The 12,481-nt window shown below is 37.1% G+C and overlaps 1 protein-coding gene across 2 annotated transcripts in view; it reads left to right on the top strand.

Annotated features, from left to right (window-relative positions):
• The window catches only part of PTCH1 (patched 1), a 73,581-nt gene extending 61,456 nt beyond the window's left edge, over positions 1-12,125 (top strand). For both annotated transcript variants that reach the window (XM_075211085.1, XM_075211086.1), the window contains 6 exons: positions 2,094-2,231; positions 2,700-2,842; positions 5,774-5,873; positions 6,254-6,505; positions 7,205-7,733; positions 8,596-12,125. In XM_075211085.1, the coding sequence (XP_075067186.1) occupies positions 2,094-2,231; positions 2,700-2,842; positions 5,774-5,873; positions 6,254-6,505; positions 7,205-7,732 (1,161 nt within the window). In that variant the 3' untranslated portion in view covers position 7,733; positions 8,596-12,125. The remainder of the gene's footprint in view (positions 1-2,093; positions 2,232-2,699; positions 2,843-5,773; positions 5,874-6,253; positions 6,506-7,204; positions 7,734-8,595) is intronic.
• Positions 12,126-12,481: the final 356 nt, after the last annotated feature.

Here is a 12,481-nt window from a genome sequence, read left to right as displayed (position 1 = left end):
GGTAAGGGAAGGGAGGGCTCACAGCTAGAGTAAACCTTAAAAACGTAATCCGTATATTCCCCTAAATACAAGCAATTTTTAGCCTATATACATTTGATTTATTTAAATACTCAAAATATTTTACTTAGTATAAGATATCGCCTAGAGTGCACAAGGTGGGGTATTTACACAATTATTTAGGTTAGTCTCCTACTGATATATGTTTACAAACTCTGGCTATACCTAAACTATGTTTCTCCTTTAACCATGTTGCCAGGCCATTAAGTTATTAACAAGTGCATCTCATTAATCTAATATTTGGAAAGATTCAATTATGAAAATAACCATGTTTTATCATTTTAAAATGTTTGACAGGTAAATAAGTTTTACATTTCCCACAAATTATTATTATTACTACTTCTTATTGGAACAAACTTTAGGATGTGTTTAGTCTTCACCTATTTTGTAGAAAGAGATCTTGTATAAAGCAATGCGATCGTAAATTGTTTCTTTTTCACCCCCCCCCCCCTTACACACACACATATTTTGGGCATACGCATGTCCCCATTTGACTAGGAGCAGATCTGATGATACGTCTGTTGTTGCATCCAGGTCACGGTGCGCTCTGCGCTAATAGACACTGCACGATACGTCCAATACATATGTGGGATATAAAGTCCCAAATGCAAAAAAAAAATAATTAATGTCATGTTAATAATATAATGATCAATGACAAAACATTAAAAAGAAAAAAAGTTTTTTGTACCCCTACACATTTATTAGAATGCTATGATTGTCTACTGTATATAAAATGCATTTTTACAGTTGCTCCTTATTGCTAACACATGTCCTGGCTTGCATACACAGCTGTCATCACTAGTAGTCGGCACTTACACCAGACCTGTAGCTGGTGCAAGCGATACAACAGTAAATCACGTACCTTAGAGATGCCCAAAGCTTGAATCAGTCCTTGCTGCCTGCACTTAAGCTAGGGACGCCCTTACTGTACATTGACTACGTGCATATACCAATTTCTCTCCTTGTTCCACCCATGAAATTGTAGGCTGTGGTAGGGACCTTTACTGGCAGCTCTTCCAGTTCTGGGCATGTGCAGAGTGATCTTATGCAAAATATGGTTCCATAAAGAAACAGGTCCTGCACCAGTGTACTCAGTGCTCTTTAGGGTGAACCCCTGCTCTCAGGATACACCTCCGCATCCTAAATTGAAGGAAGAAATCGCCCTCTCCTTGCCATTTACAGCATTGAAGTAAAACTGTTGGTAGAAATCTAGGCGCACTTGCACAAAACAAGGCACATAGGTCCAAAGCTGTTTTGTGGTGGAGCCGTTTTCCACTGTAAATGACTCTTGAAACACTCAATGCGGGGCATTCAATTAAACGTGGAGGATGATTGTGACCGCAATGTTGCGCATTTCTCTTCACCCCCCTTCATAGGAGTGTGAGGAGAAATCCCCATTTTTTCTGTATTCACCCCACCTTTTTATGTAAAAAAAAAAAAAAAATCCTTTCTGCAGCAAATGGCAATTTCTGTTGACAGGAATGAATTACTCAAGGCATAATAATTGTCTTTTATTAGATTTGTTTTAATTTAGGGTACATGAAAAATGCATGGAATAGTGTGAAATTATAAAACCAAAACTGAAGAATACATTTTTCAAACTCTCCCTGTTTGCTCCTCCAGAAAATTTCAACAGTGAAGCTTGCTTCACTGCTTGCTTTGTCCATACCATTCTGTCCAGGTTCCTTAAAAGCCATGAGGCCTCCCTGTAATCTGACACCGAATTGTTTTCTCTTTCTTTAGCAACCCTAAGCTAAACCTTTAACATAAAAAAATGTCCTGAAAATGGCAATCTCCATACTGCCAATTAATTTTTTGTACTTTTTAGCCCAAAGTTTTGTATATGCTATAATAGATGTGAGGGCGAACAAGGTCATGTTATATTTACAGTCCCTCTTGTGGATGAATGCAGAACTGTTAGTAATTTTTTGAACACTGAAAACTATTGACCCATGATATAAGATTGCAATGTAATATATTTTTTTTTCTGTTTCTGTGCTGCTATGAAGTCTGATTTTTGTTGTTGCTTTTGTTAGGTTTTGGTACTGGCCCTTATGACAGTGGAGCTGTTTGGAATGATGGGACTCATTGGGATTAAGTTGAGTGCTGTGCCTGTGGTGATTCTGATAGCCTCTGTGGGCATTGGAGTTGAGTTTACCGTACATGTGGCTTTGGTAAGTGCAGACCATATTTCAGCTGATTTTGTCTTTCTTTTCATCTATCTTCTTTTGTGTTTTTATTTCTATTTACTCTCCAGCAAAATATTTTTATTAGGGGATTCTACATAAATGCTTCATTTTGGTTGCTATGAGATATCATGTAAATTATCTTTGCCTACAAACTGATCCATGAAAATGTTTTATCTGTGGTGTGTTTTGATTACATTTTTCGTAGTCCTACTGGCTTGTGGAACATATGATATAAGTAGATCACTGTATAGTATATATAGTATGGTTTGCACACTTCATTGTTATGGGGACTAAGTTCCTGTGTGCTGATATATTGTCTCCACAGAAATGGGTTATATCAAGAGGGCTTGTCTTGTAAGTTGCTATGCCAGGTCTAAACATTGATACTTCCAATGAAATCTCTTCTCTTACTTACAGTTTTTGAGGCTAATGCAATTTTCTGTTAACCTACAGGCGTTTCTCACAGCTATCGGTGACAAGAACCGGAGGGCGGTCCTAGCATTGGAACACATGTTTGCACCAGTATTGGATGGAGCTGTATCTACCCTTCTGGGGGTCCTTATGCTTGCTGGGTCCGAGTTTGACTTCATTGTCAGGTAGTGCATAGTTTTGTTTCTCGCCTGCAAATATAAAAAATTATAGCTTCAGCATATATTTTGATGTCATAAACACACCTAGGGGTAAATTTATCAAGATGCGGGTTTGAAAAAGTGGAGCTGTAGCCTGTAGCAACCAATCAGATTCTAGTTATCATTTATTTAGTACACTCTACAAAATGACAGCTAGAATCTGATTGGTTGCTATAGGCAACATCTCCACTTTTTGAAACCTGCAGCATACATTTACCCACTAAAGTCTTTATTTTTGCTACTAAGCACAAGTTACTATTTTTAACTATGTTTCTTAGTTTTATTTTTTTTTGATATTCACTATTTAAGTCTGCTTAAGATGTTAACTGTAACCACACGAGCAATGCTCTAATGGCTGTGCAGCAGATTTATCATTCACATTTGCTAGATGGCATTAAGAACTTGGGGTTTCTGTAGGGAATTAAAAGGAGGCTGTTCTTGTGGATTTAATTAAGAATGTAAGTTTGTCAGCTCTGAGGAGGTTTTCTTTGAAGGGAATTTGATAAGTGCAGTGAAATAGATCCCTCTCTATTACAAACAACCTGTGGAGCTCTGTAAAATGACTAATCTTGGATGTAACACTGGTTCATTGTGGTGGACTGCCGTGGCAAGAAAAGAGAAATGAGCTTGGAGGATGGGCATCTGAAATTCTTCCTTCTTGAAATGGACAATTAAATGGCAAAGCCATGTACATGTATAAAACATGACAACCATACTATCCTATACAGCATTACATAGAAGTACCAAAATATTCCATAGCTTGGCTTTATAAAATACAGCAATTTATCAACCACTTTGAAAAACGGTGTGATAAATATGTTTCTGTTTTAATTCTCTGCTGTTATTTGACACAATCTAGGTATGATCGCTGGAAAAATCCCCCAGTACATATGGACATGTCCAAACACAATTAGGAAAATAATAGATTTGAACAGCCATTCTATGCCGAACTTAAAAAGAAATAAATAAATAGTATTTTGATTAAAATTACCTGCTCCTTACCTATATATGGATGGCAGTGTGTGGACATTGCTTCATACTTGCCACATTCCGGGAGACTCCCGAAATTTGGGTCGGTCTCACGGACTCCCTGGAGAGCTGGCAAATCTCCCGCATCCCGCGATTGCGCGGCTAAAATGCAGCGATTCACGGTGAATTGCGTCATTTTGGCGCCGCCCCCGCGACAAAATGGCATATTTGACACGGGGCGGGCCAAAATGTTGCAATTCTCCGTGCCCCTGTCCCCTCCCGCTCTCTAGACACGCCCCTCTCCCAGATACAACTTCCAAAGGTAGGCAAGTATGCATTACTTCAAAGTTTCTCGGCATGTACTTCCCAATAAACGAGGTAACTTCTTCCCCTGCTGTTCATAGAGGGTGGAACTGGACATTGTTTTCTCTGTTACCAGGTGGGAGAGATACATCGGGTCACTCTCTTCTCAACATACAGCTGAAATCTGGTTCTTTTCTTGATCAAATGTTCCATCATTTTGTTCCAAAACCTCTGGAAGGACATATAATTTAGCTCAACAATGTACTTCTCTAAAATGGAGTAAATTAGCAGCAATTGTATATTCAAAATATACAGAAATATAATCGTATTGTTTATTCTAGTGCTAGATGGATAACATGCAAATGTTTCTGGGGCCTGTTGTTGATACAAATCCCAGTCTAAAGTTTTGCTTGGTTTACATTTGAGGAGGACATTGGCTTGTTGATTGAGCTAATGGATAAGATTTTCCAAAATGTTTAGAGAACCAGGGTATTTGTATGTGGAAAACATGAGCTGCAGTTGAGCCAAGACTTGGTTAACTCCTTTTGTTAATGTTAAATACACATCTGACCTGTAAGATAAAAAATGACTAATGCAGACCACATGGTTATTTTGATTTTCATTACATTAACCTACATTTTATCAGCTTTCATGCACCTCATTTTATTGCTAAAGAAGGAAAATCCATGCCTCAACGACTCTTATTTTTTTTGTTTTGTTTTTTGGAACAGTCCAGCAGGGTATTTCTGAATAATCCCTGACCATAAGCCTTAGTGGTGGGAAACAACATCCACTTGTGCTCTTCCCTCCTCTTACCCATTACTTTGGCCTTTATGTTTGAATTGGCTGACTCAAAACAAGAGTATTCAGAAATGCTAAATTGATCAACAAAAGATTAGCCTGCAATGCAGCTCAACCATTGTGGAGTCTTTTACTTCGTACAATGCTGAGGCATACCATAGAAAGGGAAGCATTTTCTTTTACAAAATGCTTGTCCCTCTGCTCAAAACATTTTTAATTTAAGCTATGTGGTAAAAAAAATAAAAATGAAACTCACAGAATTCCTGGAGGAAAAGAATCATTAAAGACCAGAAAAAGGAAAAAAAAAACCTTACCTGATCAACTGGACTTTTAATTGGGTATTGCTCTAGTAAGATTCACAAACATTTCACAGTGGATTAGCATTGGGAGACATAGCTCTTTTCCCTCATGTAGACTATTTTTGTAAAAATTCTCCCCTTTCCTCCATTTGTTACTATTTTCTGGGCCCTGGCTAATAGGCAGAGCAGAGCAGGCTGGTATTGTGTGTGTGCTTTCCTTCTATTCACTTCACATTCCATAATTCTGAGTCTTGTGTTACACTTTCCTGAATAGAAGCAATCTATTAAGTCTTCTGTTTTCTTAACAATATACCATTTTCTTTTCTCCTAACTCTAAATCATGGAATGTAGAATTCAAGGTAAATTAAAAATACATGTTACTAATACTTGTTGTTTTGTGTTGCTGTGTGCTGTTATTTAAGGCTTGGGTCATATAAATGCATGTTTTATGCAGTTTCACTGTATGCTACCTGATTTGATGAAATAACTAGTGTGACACTTAACTTGCTGGATTTTTTCTTTCCAGGTATTTCTTTGCAGTTTTGGCCATATTAACTCTCCTTGGGGTACTAAATGGATTAGTGCTGCTTCCAGTTCTACTATCTTACTTTGGACCTTACCCTGAGGTGAGCATAATACTCCTTGGTATTGTGTTTTACACAAGGTTATTTTCATTGTGTTGTTGTTTAGGCACCTTGGGACTGATGCATGGTTGAACATACGCCTGTTTGTTTAGTTTAAATTGCGGGAATTTGCTCTGTGAATGCACTAGAAATAACCATGAGTACATACACCTATGCAGAGTTGCACACATCTGCACTTGCGCGTGCTTGTGACTGAAGAGGGATGAGGGCGGAGGAAAGGGACAATCTAACCTAGGTTGATTGCAGTAAGTGTGTGTTCGCAGAATTGCAAGCCGATGCAGAACTGACCACAAACGGCTTTTACAGCCGTATTAAAGATGTTTTTTGTCATATTGCAAATAAAAGAGACATTATTTTTTTAGGTGACACCAAGTAACGGTGGAGACCGGTTGCCCACACCATCCTTAGGGCCTCCACCAAATGTTGTGAGATTTCCAGTGTTTACACAACAGACACAAACTGGATCAGATTCTTCAGACTCTGAATCAAGTTCACAGGCAACCGTATCTGGCATCAGTGAGGAATATCACCAGTACGAAGCCCAACGTTCTGGAATGGCACAACATCAAGTTATTGTAGAGGCCACAAGAAATCCAGTCTTCCCTAGATGTTCTGTAAGTTCGGTATATATATTATTTATTATCCTTTACTGGTGGAGTGGGGGCCTCAATGATGTGATTCTCTGTGAATCTAATAATTTTCTCCCAGCGGCATGATGACGCGATGACAGCTTTTCGATGGGGGTGGCAAAAAGATGCAAATCGACATTATGGAAGCATTATAATGATAAAAGTAGATTATATACAATGATATGAAACAGAAGATAAAGATGCCTCTTCTCGAATGAGCTTGTCTGATTCTTGCAAAAAATTATTATAATAATACCACAAAACCTTCTTTTTGTTTTTCAAGAACATTAAACAACCACATTATTATTTTCTCTGCATATGCAAAAACTATTAATCAGAATTATATATGTGTCAAAAGCTATTTATCAGCAGTAAATATGTTTATAGACTCATACATAATGTAACCTTTTACTAACTGCATTAAATCTGTTTTTCTACTGTTTGGACCATTTTTGGAACTTGTATCTTGTTTTGCTACTATCATGTTTAGTTTCACTGCAGCATTAGAGGTTGGTGTTATACATAGCTCTCAGAGTTCAGCAGCAGCATTCATGGCATTGACAATTGCTGTGAATGAAGGGGTGTATAATGTACGAGATTTTTAATATTGTATTCAACACATTTAATGTTTTGTTTCTAAACAACTTTTTCCTAATGAGGTTATTTTTGTTTTTTAATCTGCAGGTTGTCATGCCAGATACCAGGAATAGTCAGTCATGTCAGAGGACACAACCCAACGAAGATCCCAGACCTCAACAACAGTGGTGCCCTAACAGGAATCAGAAGTGGGAATCAAATGAAGGGCCACGGCCACCTCCACACCGACCACGCAAGGATGCTTTTGAAGCTTCTACTGAGAAGCATGCAGGTTTTGGTACCAGAGACCGCTCAGGACACAGACCCCACTTACAGAACAATAGAAAATCTGCATTTGCTCCAGTAGGTGCTTCCGGACCTGCATACTGCCAGCCTATTACTACTGTGACTGCTTCAGCTTCAGTTACTGTTGCTGTTCACCCTTCTGTGTGTAGCCACAATACTCATGGTAGCCACCCATTCTGCAGTGGGTATCACGAAGATGACAATGGACCTTTTGAGGACCCTCATGTGCCTTTTAATGTGCGTTATGGGAGAAGGGACTCTAAAGTAGAAGTGATAGAGCTGCAAGATGTTGATTGTGAAGGAAGGACACAAGGAAATGTCTCAAAATAAGGTAAGCTGTTGTGTCACTGACAGCCGTGCCAAGATTGCATTTGAAACAGAAACGTTAATACTCGGTGGTAAAGAGTAACCGTTACGGTGCTACAGTTCAATTCAATTTTCTTTGATAAGTCTTTGACATTACACATGTCCCATCATATCAGTGAACTGGTAGTAGTGTAAGGGATTATATCTTCATAAGATAAGATATAGTTCATGTAAGCTGTTTACAGAATTTCCACACGTGAATTAAGCAAACTATTCCTCATCTACTACCTACAGATCAGAAATAAATGTCCACTGGTACAGCTGCCTTTACTGGAATAGAAAATAAATCTCTTCAGTGTATTTCAGCAGAAATATAGACTTGTTGCATGCATGTATAATGTTTATAGGGAAACCTTCTATCATCTGAACACTGTGCAGTGTCTGCTTCAAATAGACATCACAGTGGTCAATGAATAAAGGTTATGTCCCTCACGTGCTTAAAGATAGATACAGCACACCTCAGGCTATTGAAGCATTATCCCAATATGCAGCACCTGTACTGTAATAGATAGTTTAATATAGACTGAAGTGTCAAGCAGGTTTCTGCTTATATCCACACTTATATCTGCTGCAGTTGACATAATGATGCTGCAATGGAGCCATACATTTTCTAACAATTAAAGCTTTATCACTGGAAGTTTCCAAGGTAATAGTAATAGAATCTTTACATTTTAAATGGTGATCATTTCACAACGCTATACACCAATTTCAGGATGGTATGAATAAAGTTCATAAAAGATGTGTATGTTCTTCTGTAAATCTCTAAGCTCGCCATTCATAGTTTATCAAAGAAAGGTAATAAATTGATCTGTTCCTTTGTTTTACAGAGTCGACACATTCTGAAGCATTGATGGCCAAAGATGGGACAGAATTTCCAGATTGGTTACTGAAAGCTGCTGGAGGTTTAATATAATGGACATGCTGCATCAGAACAAACCGTTCATTGTTACTGTAATCTATTGTACAAATGTGTTAAATATTGTTATAAATATTTAAAAGGTGTATACATATGTAATATACAAAAGAACAATGTAAAGTTAGTATAACTGCAGAGTTCCTCAACTCTTTAACAGATGGGACAAAGCTTGTTTGCCTTCTCTAATTAATGTACAGAATTTGTGCCACACTTTAATTAATCTAGATATACGATTCAGCATATTTTTCTGCTGCTTAAATATTGTATAATGTACTTGTATAATTTCTATGCAAATATTGCTTATGTGATAGGTGTTATTTTATATGTGTAAAGGTTTTTCCTGTTTTGATGTTTAATGTTCATATCACAACCCTGTGGTAGTATGTTACTGAGAATTTCAAACACGCTATGCGTGAGTATTTCTTATTCGTTCAAATGGGCAGATATGAAGAATTTGTCGTAGGTGATGTTTCTAGTCTGTCCTTGTTTTGGGTGTGTGCACCTGTCTCATGTGATACTGTACAGTCTGTTCCACTGTGTTGCATATTCTTGGTGTGCTTATGTAAACCTGCGGTGTTGGGAGTCTTCTCTCCATCCTAAGCACTTACTAGCTTCCTCATTAGCAAACAAGTGATTTGCAGACTTTTTAGTCCTTTATTTATGTCCCTTTATGTGTAGTTAAATGAGATGGCAATTGGCAATATTTGGCTCTCTTACTATTGCTGAAACGCAAGCTCCCATGGTGCCGCTCCGGTTCAGTGATTGGTTGCCATCATAGGAATTTTCATTCACCAACGAGTGAAGTGGCAAATGTTGCCTTTCCTATTTTGTTATAGAAAGCACTTCAAGTGATAAAGGGGACAGAAGAACATTTGTGTTATTTTTATATGGCTCGTATTACATTCTCCTTATGGTGGTGCTAATATTCTTTTTTTATTTTATTTTTTATTTTATTTTTTTGTTTCTTGTCTCTGAAAGTGTAAATGGTTTCCCTATCTACCTCCCTTCCTCTTTTACATACATAGATATGTTGTTTGCTCAGAGTTTACCTTTATACTATTAATTTAATTCAAATATTGAGTTTTATTTTCTTTTTTTTTTATACATTGATATACTGTATACATTCTTCCTGTGCCATTGTGGGGTTGCAGTGCATCACATTGCATGCTGCTTTGTCATAGAAGAAATACTTAAAACTTTAAGGCACTTGTTAAAAAAGTACAAAAAGAAACCTAACAAGGAAAACATAGCTGCCTTTCCTTATTATTATAAGCTATCGTTACATAAGCACACTGAGACCTCCTCAACTGTCAGGTCACTGCCATCAGTATAACTCCTATTAACAATAAAAACAGAATGGACCCCGTTTGCTTGCAGTGTAGTAACCACACATTATTAATACAATAAGTTAAACCTGTGTGGCAGAACCTGAGAAACAATCTTCATCCCACTAATGAGCGTGTATAGCACAGTGATACTCAAACTTTCTATGGTTACTTTTCATCCATCTGAATGTCCTGTAGACTACAACAGATAATGTATTGTAAACAATATATGCCCCTTCTCTCCCCATGCACATCATAAACCAACCATCTGGTGATGACTACACAGTTCAGTTGCAGGAAAGAACAAGGTGAAGTCGCTGGGGGAAAATAAATTGTCCGCAGAGTGTCTCCGCAACAGTCGTCGGGACACTCCGGCAGACATGTAACATTGTGGATTTCTCCTCGCAACCCATAGAGGTGCACAGGAAAATCCACAATGTTGGCCACGTTGTTTGGCGGCACATCACACATAATTGAAAACCCCCCAAAGAGTCAAACAAGTGTGGTTATTATCTACCATGTTTTCTTTAAATTAATCAGTGTGATCTTTTCCCAATAACAAAAATTAAATTTTCACTTTACTAGCTGACCTTCTTTGAAGAGCAGTATAGCCTATATCTGGTGCTTTGTCTTGAATGGTGACTGTACTTCTGGTCTGTCTATTTGGGAGCAGCTGCAGGAAGAAAAGGGAGAATGATTTGCATGTGGCCTTTCCAGGATGACTAGCAGTTATTTTAGATTTTCAATAATTATGACAATGAAATCCTCAGATCTTTTCACTTATTACTGACTTAACTGCCCTCTCATAACTATTCCCAAGTGTGTGTCCAGCATACATCCACTATGAGAGATTATAAGAGTGGCAACGTTGAATCAAATGCTATATTTGGTAAAGCCCATCTGTGTTGAGTCATGTTTCTTGTGCATGGCTCACTCATAATAACAGAACATATATAATAACCGCTGTTTATTTATGATGTAAGTTACTTCCTGACCGGACACAGCACTGTTTGACCTGCCATAGTATAAAAGGGCGAATCGCACTGATAAAAGATTGTGCTTATAACTCTTCATTAACTAATGCAAATTTTGAGCCGCACTGTGTTATCCTGTCATGTTCTTATTGCTAATGATGCTAGAATAAAATCCTTCATTCCCCTCCCCTCAAGCCTCATAATACACAGTTACACTGCCAAATCTCCCCTCTCCCTAGTTAGTGTGTCTGCTGCCTTCTGCACAGTATAGACTTTATATATCTCCTATAGTCACATTGGCAAAGGGAGAACAGTAGCTGGCAAAGTTTTTCTTATGTTTAATATTTATATTTTTGTATAATAAGAATGTGTTCCTACAGTATTTGTCATGCCAGTTTATAACAAAACAATGCAGGGATATTTTTTATTTCTATTGGAAAACAATATTACAGCTATGGGCTACTTTTAATGGAATTTTTATTTGTATAGAGTGCTTACTAATGTTAAATAGGAGAGAGTATATAACATTTACATTAAAGACTCATAGCTTTTTAGATTAAGGAGTTAAAAGGAAAAATATTCAAACTGGGTCTCATTGTCTGCATTTTTGGGCAGAAATGAGTTTTGTGTCATTTCATTTACAAAGATAAACATATGCCATATAATTTATTTATATGAAAATTTATTTTTGTAGTGTACATAGTAGTCATCAAGTCTTTTTGACAGAAGTATATTTTTAAAGAGTTTATATGTATTGATACCATTGTGAGACATGAAACTTGGGTACAGTGCACACTTACTTTTAAACTACACCGGACAAAATATTGCTTAGCCCCTTCATAGTTGTGGGATGGCCAGCAAGACACCTATACAAAGGGTGTAGCTAAACCACTCCAGCAGAGAATGGGTTAGCCACAATGTGAGAGCATTATAATTCTTACCATACAGAATGTGTTTGTTAATGTTTGTGATCTAGCAGGGTTTACATTTCAACATTGAAAATGAAAATTGTACAAACTCTCTAAATATTAATGTTCAAACACTGATAGAATTTCTAACATGAATAAAAATTATTATAACTTATTGGTTACGTATTTTGTTTTGTTGTTTTTTTCACATGCAAAATAAACAATGTAGTGCTATCCTTTTTTTATTTGTAAACAGTATTATTTGTCATCCTGTGTCTGTAGAGTGAAATTTGGTGGAGCACATGCTTTAATGTGGAGTAGCTGCTAAAGTGAATTAAAAATGAATAAAAATGCTGGTACATAAACAATTCATTAAAGAGACTCCTTAGAGGTACCTGTTAAGACACAGTGAAATAAAATGAGAATTAGCAAATATATACATGAACGATTAAGATTTTGCTTCCAGACACACTAATGAAAACAATGGTATGTCATGTGTTTGAATGACTTGTATGTTAATAAAGCTTGCTCTAAGTAAGACATAAAAAACAGGATTTTGGAATGGGTGCATGTAATAAACTCTATGTAAT

The sequence above is a fragment of the Mixophyes fleayi genome, chromosome 1, assembly GCF_038048845.1.
Source record: "Mixophyes fleayi isolate aMixFle1 chromosome 1, aMixFle1.hap1, whole genome shotgun sequence".
NCBI lineage: Eukaryota > Metazoa > Chordata > Amphibia > Anura > Limnodynastidae > Mixophyes > Mixophyes fleayi.
The sequence above is the reverse complement of the archived record's forward strand: the minus strand, read 5'-3'. Positions and strand labels throughout refer to the sequence as shown.